At 32.3% G+C, this 9,709-nt stretch overlaps 1 protein-coding gene across 1 annotated transcript; it reads right to left on the bottom strand.

Annotated features, from left to right (window-relative positions):
• Positions 1-219: 219 nt before the first annotated feature.
• LOC129226843 (uncharacterized) lies at positions 220-2,154 on the bottom strand. Its single transcript, XM_054861473.1, has 3 exons — positions 2,085-2,154; positions 1,863-2,003; positions 220-1,694 (listed from the first exon to the last, which is right to left on the bottom strand). The coding sequence occupies exons 1-3, from the start codon at positions 2,152-2,154 to the stop codon at positions 220-222; spliced, it is 1,686 nt and encodes a 561-aa protein (XP_054717448.1).
• Positions 2,155-9,709: the final 7,555 nt, after the last annotated feature.

Here is a 9,709-nt window from a genome sequence, read left to right as displayed (position 1 = left end):
GATACCTGGACCGATTATTATGAAAATTGCTATATATATGTATTTTTCCACGGAGAAGGTGCATAATATGCTCATTGAAGCCACTCGCCACCAGGTGGCACTGCAGAGTAGCAACTTCTGCCCCGTTCAACCGACTGTCATGAAAATCAGTGTAATGATGTATTTTTTTGTTGGCGTAGCAACGCGCGTCGGGTTACAGCTAGTACATTATAAAAAATGCTATCGAAGTGTGCAATAGCAAAATATTTGCAGTTCTTGATCGTCGATACACACAGATTGATTTCCGTAAGCATTTATTCTACTAATTCCAAGAACGTTGTAGACACCTTTCTCTGAATTGCGCACAGTACCTTCGAAAATTCCTCCGCTAGGATAGGTGCTTAGTGTCACAACATAATCATCGACTGTGTTTATCTTTTCCCCATACTCAACATATGGCTTTCCCTTATTATAGTGATCACCGATGAAACGTAATACTCGTTCATTTGGCAATCGAAGTATTACACTTAAGATATTTTGCAGCTTTAGCTCAGCGCACTCGGTTTTGTACTTGCTCAATTTAGCATTCATTTCCTCTACAACTGATAAGGCACAATTGACAGCTTCTTCTCCATCATTCGAAACTGGGTGAAACGTTTGACACACACACCAGTGAGGTAAAATATGAGCATCTTCGCAAGTCCTGTTTTCAGAAATTTCACTGAGCAAACTCACTCCATTTTTTGTTTTAAAGGGATCTGTGCCCACGGTATTCGAACGCGTCTTTAACACTGTCCACATGTGTAAAAGTGTGGCATGAATATCAAATGGTGTAGTGAGTCTCTCTTGATTCACACGAAGATTGGTAGCAACATGTGGGTTTTTAGACAGAAAAGAGTCTGGAAGATGTATGTAAATAAATGGCATTCGTTCTTCAAACTTACCGATGTAAGTTTCTCTAATTTTCCCAAATCTTATTCCGTGGTCACTGAAAAAAATGAGTACAGTTTTGTTAAACGTACCTGCTTTCCAGAGGCTGTGCAGTAACTTAGACGTTGGATAGTCTGAAAACCCAACTGTGTTTAGTTCGTCGTGACTCATAGTAGATATAAAATTAAATGCAAAGAAAGCTCTGTTGTTCATTGTTTGAACAAAGTTTCTTAGGTAGTCATACATTATATCGACATCAAGTTGAGAGTTGAAGCAGAATCTATTTCTTCTTAGTTGCGAGTTCTCCAAGGCCAGCGCCATAGGTCTGAAATAGTAATCAGTTGGAGGAACCCGAAATCCTTTCTTCAAGTAGTTGAAGGTTCCGGTTTTAGGGTTATCTTCTGCATAGTAAGTAGTGTAGTTGAGGGTTGCAAACCTTTTCCAGATTATATCTAAGTTGTCGTAGTAAATGTTTCTTATTTTAATATTTCCAGTAACAGACTTTCCTGACAGAAATGGAATCATATTTGGAAACGTATTGTCTCCTACCTTTGTATATCCATGCAGCTCAAACGGTGAAATTTTTTTCAAAACTTTTTGAGTGAGTGGAAAATGCCTTAAAAAATTCAACTTTGATACTGAATCAATGGCTAATAGTATAATGTTTAGTTTTGATGTTTCGTTGGCACTAGTTTCTTTCAAAGTTGGCTTCAGGGGGGTTAAAGGAAGGAACTGCGTCAGCCGTTTCTTGCCAAGTGAACACTTAATTTTTATAAATTCATAACCTAAAGGAACACCAAAAAGAAGAAGTCGTCTCTTCCCAAATATAAAAGAATTTTCAGCCAATCCTTCCAATACTCGTTGTCTAAAAATTGGCTGATAAAAGCAAGAAATATCTTTTGCAGATAATTGGTAAAATGCTTTCAAAATGTTTTCGTTCACTACTACAGTACCGTTTTCTTGACCAAATAAAAATATCTTTTTGCCATAACAAATAAATGGCTTCTTTTTCTTTATTAGCCACTTTACAGAAGGATCGAAAGGATCTAATCTTGGTATTTGGCATCCAGGAGTATCCAAAAGTAAACCTTTGTCGTTTATTAGAGAAAACAGTTTATGTATGCTTTTTGTTTGTAGTAATCCAGCAAATATAACGAAGGCAACAATAAACAATGTTAGAGCACCAAGGAGTCTCTTTTGGGTCACTGCATATTTACTACCAGATGAATTACTAATTGTCTTCATGGACTTGCAGTGTTGGCTGGAAGGAAAATAAAAGATTTACATTAAAAAAGTCTTGAAATATTTTGTAAGTGCTGCAAAAAAGTTCAAGTACTTTCGTATCAACCACAAACCAGCGATAATGTCCTATGTGAACTAGGCTAATGCAATTTTGCACATATTATTGGAATATGAAAAAGATTTTCCGGAAGAGATCTCTTTAAAGCCATTGTTCGCTTGGGTCATTCCATAGTGACTAACGTAAGATTCGCAGCTGATTTTCTAACTCTGTTTACTTAAAACCGGGAGTAAAAAGTATTTTTCTTTTGGTTTAATATGCAGATTTAAAATGTCCTTGATGACTATTTTTCATTTCTACCAAGAATTTGAAGCAAAATAATCACTGATAGGTATTTTTTCACCAAAAAAAGGCATTGTGACTAACGTAACATATTTGCAACCCTGAAAAACAATGCTTATGTTACAAGGCAATTTCTTCTGAAAGTTACGCATGCATGTAAAATTGGCTGATATATTTTAAAACGATAAACAGTCTATTTTTAGAAATATACTACATATACAGCTGAATCTCTTTTGACCCAGAAAGGTACTTTTATGAAAGACGGTGTGTGACTAACGTAACGTGATTAACGTAACCATCGAACAACCAGCAATTCATACACATAGAAAACTTTTTGTAATTAATCTCTTGCTCTTACATTACTTCTACACTTTTTAGGAACTTTTTTATATTGCATTATCGTTCTTTCTTTCCTTTTTTTTCTGTATTAGTATAAGAAATTAAGTGGAATCAATCAGTTAAATTAACTCAATTTGAATGTGTCAAAAGAAAAAAAAAGGACCTACCAACTGAATAACATCATTTTTGGGATAATTAAATCCTAACTATCTCTCTTTTAAGAAACAAACTTTATACAAGTTGATAGTTTCGCCAAATTCTAGTATTCTGCCAATATACTATCCGTAGTACTTTTCAAACGAGATATTATTCTTTACGGTTTACTGATTCATCGAATTAATAGTGTTTTACATCCTTAATTAAAATGTAGTGTTGAAAAAAACTTTTTAAACATTTTTAGAGTACATTTTAATTCTAGATGTCCCCAAAAATGTTTGAATATTCTAAATGACCGTTCATGCATTTTCTGTAATTTGCTGCAGCAGCGTTTATATTCACTGTATCATGTAACATCTTCAAATATTTTCCAACGAGATGCCATTACTTCATTTTATAAAAAAGTGGAGATATTTTCTAAAAAATAGAAACGTTCTCCTTTGTTAACATTGTCTTTCTATTTTCTTAATTCTTTAGATTCTTGTGTTGAGTGCATATTCAGCAGAGTACTTATTTTGCTTTCTCACCCTTTTTTTAAGTAGGCAGAAGATCTACATTAAAATATTACTGGTATTTTTCACCCGAAATATTTTTAGTCAATGTAGAACGTCTACTAATTCTAATTTGTTCATGAAAATATACATTAAATTAAATAAGTTTTAAATATTAGCAGTCATTTTTAAAATGTTACATTAGTCACATCTAAATTGTTACGTTAGTCACAGATCAAATATTGCGTTAGTCACACTAATTATTTCATAACTACTGTATCTAAAATAAAAATTTTGCACTTATTGAGTAGATATGACACATAAATAAGAAAATAAAAAGTGCTGTTTGGTTCAATCATCTAGTTTAATTTTTAAACAGAAAATAGTACATTTTCGTCACTAACGTAACAAAATATTTCCAGTGAAATAAAGAAACTAATTAAAATACTAATCTTATAATATATGTAGAAAGAACAGTCAATTTTATTGGGCCAACATCTAATCTTTTAGAATATACGTAGTTCTTTTAAAAATTTACAAAATGTTTTACATTACGCAAGAAAACTTAGACGCATGTTTTTTGTGTTGAGCCTTTTCCACAACCTCGCACGTTTAATTCCAGAAGAAAAACACCAAATGAAATTTTTGAAAACGGTTACTGGATTTATGTACTGGAAAGTATTCTGAATGAAATGATGTGTCACAATTAGGGCTTTGTGAAAAAAAAATAATTCTGAGGTTTAGGTTGACATTCCTATGGAATGACCCACTTTAGTTCATATTGGAGATTAATCACTGATGAAAGGTAAGTGCGCCAAATGTGCCCTCCCTCAGGTTCATGGCTTAATATCTCGATCATTTATGATTCAATTTTGTCCAACCTATGCAAATTCATCAGCTGACTCATAAAAATGAATAACTCCGAGTGAAAATTTCAGTTTAAATTATGTTGTTCAGCAGTTCTAAAAAAGAAAGGCGATTTGGAACATCTGTCCCCAATAAAGCCAACTCTAGGTAAGAATTAATTCACGTAGGGTTAAAGACAAAAAAAAAAAAAAAAAAAAAAAAAAAAAACTATCAAACTAAAAAAAAGGCGGAAAATTATGCAATTCAATGTTAGCGTAAAAAATATGCTAAATCACATTTGATAAACTCAAAAGCATCATCAAAAGTTCCATGTTTACTAAAATAGAAAGGTGAAAGATCAATAGTCGCATTCGAGGTCTTGATAACTCCTTACTTCGTGCACCATATCCTTCAATGTGCAACATATGCAACACTGGATCACATAATTCATCCGACAACCTGCAGTCTTAACAATGGCACTGGGATGCTAACAAGGCGAACTGTGGCCTCATTGGACTACAATCTTCTTTTCTAGCTTATTAAATCACAGGGAAAAATAACGGTACACAACGACGTTTGATCATGTCCACGAAACTAAGGACATCAAAGTAAAATAAAAAACTTCATTGTATTAGTAATTTGTTTCTTTTATATGAGGTGAAAAAGACTGTATTTTTATAAAACCATGCGAAAAAAAATATAAACATTTTTTTTTGTAAGTTTTATAGGCAAATTTTGACAACACTACTCAGTGCCCATGTGTCGTTGTATGAGTGGTTCTAAAAGTTAATCTTTTTTTTTTTTCACTTAGGGAATTAATTGTCATGTCTAGACTCTTCTTCTTTTTTATTGAAATTTATATTACATAGGAAGATATTAGACCAACAAAAAAACTTTAAACTGTTACAATTGTCTTGTAACAATTGTTTTTAAACTAAGCTTCATACTAATGTAACATCAGTCACAAAATTGTATAAAAGTTTACATTGCTGAAACGAAAACAAGCCCACGTTTATAAAAACTCATATTCACTTCATTTAGTATGATATCTTTAATATTAATCCCTCAAATATTTAGAAATAATTGGATTTAATTATTTAAAACTTATTTAAAATATGTAACATCAGTCACATTTCTTTTTTCGTTAATAAACCTCAAACAAATTGCACAAAAGGCATTGACTGCTGCAGAAAGGCAAAAAAGGAGGCGAGATAAATTAAGAAATGAAAGAAAACATGAAAATTACAAGAAGTAAAACAAAGTAGAAGCTAAAAAGAGCAGATGATAAAAATAATAAAATAATTAAAAAAAACAAAAAACCCTAGCATTATTACCTAAGTTAGTTCAGAATAAAATTAAAAACAGACATTAGGTGAAGAAGTAGAACAAGAGTAGAACAAATTTAAAGTATTGAAGTCCCAGATTGAATTAGCAGCTGCATTACCCCTTTTTAAAATAATGAAACCTTGGTAAAATCTGTTAGTCATTCAAAGCGCTCTTTGTCATATCGTCACAAAAGTAAACTGCAGCTGTAAAACATTTTCCAGCATGAAATTTGACAAACAGATACTACTCCTTGTTCTTCATGTGTTACTTTTGAATAAAGGTGCTACATCATCGATATAAATATTTCTAAATGTCACAGCTTTATGCAAATTTCAGAGCTATCACCATCCGACTTGCAGTTATGTTATAAAGAGTTATATTTGAGTAATACTTTTTTTTTAAATTCAGAATTGCTTTCAGCTACAGAAATTATTTCGTCCCTTACTAGTATTCTCAAGCTTCTCAAAATAATGTTAGTTTTCCTTACTTCCTTCTAAAAAGTGAGTTGATTGAGAAATGGTGAAAGCGTTAACTCAAGAAAACTCTGGATTAACAAACTTGGATAACGTTATACCAGGTAAAATTTTTTATTGTTTTGTGTGAATTTGTAAGAATATGGAGTTTTTTTAAAATCTTAAGTAAATTTAACTAACCATATTTTACAGCAGCATTTAGTTGGAATGGACAGTATGCAAAATATTTTCTTGAATATATTATTGTAGAACAAAATGAAAAATTTTTAACCGAGAAAGAATTTACTTAATTGCTTTTATTCTTAGCTGAAAGGTTTCGCCAAATTTGTTTAGGGTTATAGTTTTAGTATTGTGCGAGCAGAGTACCCTTGGCGAGATTCCGCATGTTAGTTAAACCATTTTCAATTTTTATCATGAGTGGAATAAAAGGGCCGAAAGATTACAGAATTCGATAAGTAAAAAGAAATAATGGTAGATCAACTGAAAAAGAAAACTACCACCATATATCCGTGAGAATTTTGTCGATGATTTGCATAGCATGACATAATTAAATCATAACTCAGAAATTAGAAACATTCGAAATAGAAAATTTTTAAATTAACCGATTTGGCAATTTGAGAATAATAACTCAGCTACAAATTAAAAACAATAAGCGCTCGCCAAGCAAGGCAAAGAAGTATCATCTTCTTTTGATAATAATTCGTAATGTCATATTAAATTTTATAACATTAATTGTTATTCTTGTCAGGCCACAATTATTATTTAATTTTATCAAGAATTGATAAATATCGAATTCAACATCGTGGAACTAGCTGCTTTGAACTACGAACTACGTAATTCGCGTTAATTTCTAATGTTTAGTAATGCTTCTTGAATTCTCATTTCTTTCTACGTGGGCCAGAATATCAACAAGACTTTGAAAATTAATTTAAAAAGAATAAAGCGAAAAAATCATGCATTCGGAAAAAATTTACTAGGCTTATTAGCATTTTCTTCGTTGCCACGTGTGTTTGTTTTACCTTTTTCGTCCGCCATTAGAAAGTGGCTACAGTGCTCCCTGTAGTTCGTTGGAGTTGCGAATATTCCTCATCTCCGTTAAAATTATTGATATTTTATTTGGCGTTGCCATAGTTATGTCTTTTCGATTCGCATGTTTCTTCTTTCCCTTATTCACAAACTTCAAGGGTTCGATTTTAACGGAAAATCTTAGACTCAACTCAATTTAAGCCCCGAGCTAAAGAGCATAATATGTTACTGAGACCATGAATATACAAAACTGCAGTTTTGCAATGCTCAGGACCCCCTTAGCCCTTACGGCTGTGCAAGTTGGTACAAGTTATTTTGAAACCCGGGGAAGGGGTCTTTTTGATCCATAATGCGTTTTTAATCTGTTTCTTTTTAACTGACGATTTAAATCTTTGCGAATCAAATAAGATTGCAAAGATATCTGGGGTTGGTGAGCGTTAGCGAGCAGGGGGCAGAGCTCCCTAGTGTTCTAAAAGAAAAAAAAATTAATGAAATGAATAAATAAATAATAATACAAAACTAAATTATACTAAAAAATAAATAATAGTAAAAATAATAAATATTAATAAAAAAATAAGTTAAATTAATAAAAAATAAAACACATCAATAAAAGAATAATAAAAGTAAATAAATAAAATCGAATTTTCGAGAGAATGTTGACAGTAGCTCCTTGCAAGGCATGTATGAATTTTAGTTTGAATCCTTGAATCGAATCAGTCATAGGATGTGGAAGTAATTGTTGCAGAGTTCAGACAGACAAACAAACAAATATGCAAATTTGTAGCTTTAGATATGCCAATTTAAATGGATTTTAAAATTTTGGAAAAACATTACTTCACTCGTCAGGAGTTCATTTCAAATCAAAAGAAGTAATAATAGTAAACTACGTAACATATCAAGCACAAATTTGCAAACTTGTTTACTAGTGTTACTTTTTTGCACAAAGGTTTTTGTTCATTTCATTCAAAAAAAGTAATTCTGTTTCTTTTATACCTTTTTGAAAAATGAATTTCAACATCACATTAAACATAAGTAATTATAAATCACTGATTTACCTTTTTCGTGACGTTTTAAGTTGAGATACTTCGTAACTTAGAAGGAACTGCAAACGGATCAATAACCTTGTTCGATAAAGGAAGTTCTCTTTCTTCTTTAAAAAAGAATATTCAATCAGACAACTGAGCAATTATTTTTTGGAAGATTTTCCGCCGTATAACTTCGATCCAACTTACAACTTCTACCCAAATCACCCTGTTCCCTAAAACAAAAAATCAGACGTCGCTTGGCAACACAGCGCAGACGATTGGTTGCATTCGTGCAAAAAATGAGACCTAAATCAATACACAAGATATTTTTTTTTTGTTTCAATTTCCGCAGAAATAGAACTGCTAAAATAAGTTTCCAAGATAAGCTGTTGCAAAATTAGTTGATCTTTCTTGTGAATGCGGGAAAATGATTTTTGGATCTCATCTCAATTGCAGAAGGAAGTTTTAAGTATACATCTCTATGATCAATATTTATTGTTTCAGATTTTTTAAAAAAAACATAAACAGCTGAATTGTTTTAGATAGGTGTTTACGAATGAAGCTTTGTTTTTAAATTAAGAATTATTTCAATTGCATCACTATGGTAATGAAAGTACTTCTATTATACTGTTTTTTAAATTAATAATAATTTGTTATGGTGACTCAGGGTAATTTCTGATCAATACAATTTTGGAGTAAATAACTATCGCCTAATTTTTATTTAAAAAAAGGAAACTTTGGTTAAGTATAAAATATTGTCTGGCATTCCAGAATAATTAACTTCAGAATGAATACATTTCCTCTATTGCAATGTGCTGTTTAGTTTATAAAACTCAGTCTTTTTACTTTCTTCTATATCTAATATATAGAAGAAAGTATTGGATTCGTGCAAATTTTCGAACTATGAATTTTGACGGATTCGAACGTTTTGAGGTGTGCTGAGTCCATTTCGACTATTTTTGGAAAATGTCTGTGTGTGTGTGTGTGTGTGTGTGTGTGTGTGTGTGTGTGTGTGTGTGTGTGTGTATGTGTGTCTGTATGTGTGTGTATGTGTGTCACGTCTGTGTGTGACAGTTTTTTGTGGCCGCTCTACAGCAAAAACTACCGCATGAAATTGAACGAAATACGGTACACATATGTACCCCTATGTGAACTTGTGCCCATTGGTTTTTGGCGCGAATTCCTCCAAGGGGGGCGGAGCAATGGGACGTTTTTTGAGTTACGCGTGCTTGCTATTACTCAGGAAGTAACTGGCGGAATCAAACAAAATTTGGTCCATATTTTGCCCCTAACAGGAGCAGGTGCTGATTCAATTTTGGTGTCAATAGCTCAAACGGGGGTTGAGTTATAGAACGTTTTTTGTCGTGAATTGTGACTGCTGTATCTCAAGAAATAACGAACGGAATCAAACAAAAAATTTTTGACAAGTAGCCCTTAGTGGGTATAAGAGCTGATTTTATTTTGGTGTCAACAGCTAAAAAGGGGGTAGCGCAATCGCCCGTTCTTTTTTTCCATTGTGAGTGCCCTATCTCAAGA

The sequence above is a fragment of the Uloborus diversus genome, chromosome 7 (assembly GCF_026930045.1).
Source record: "Uloborus diversus isolate 005 chromosome 7, Udiv.v.3.1, whole genome shotgun sequence".
NCBI classification, from domain to species: domain Eukaryota; kingdom Metazoa; phylum Arthropoda; class Arachnida; order Araneae; family Uloboridae; genus Uloborus; species Uloborus diversus.
Note: the sequence above shows the minus strand (reverse complement) of the source record. Positions and strands in the feature narration are given on the sequence as shown.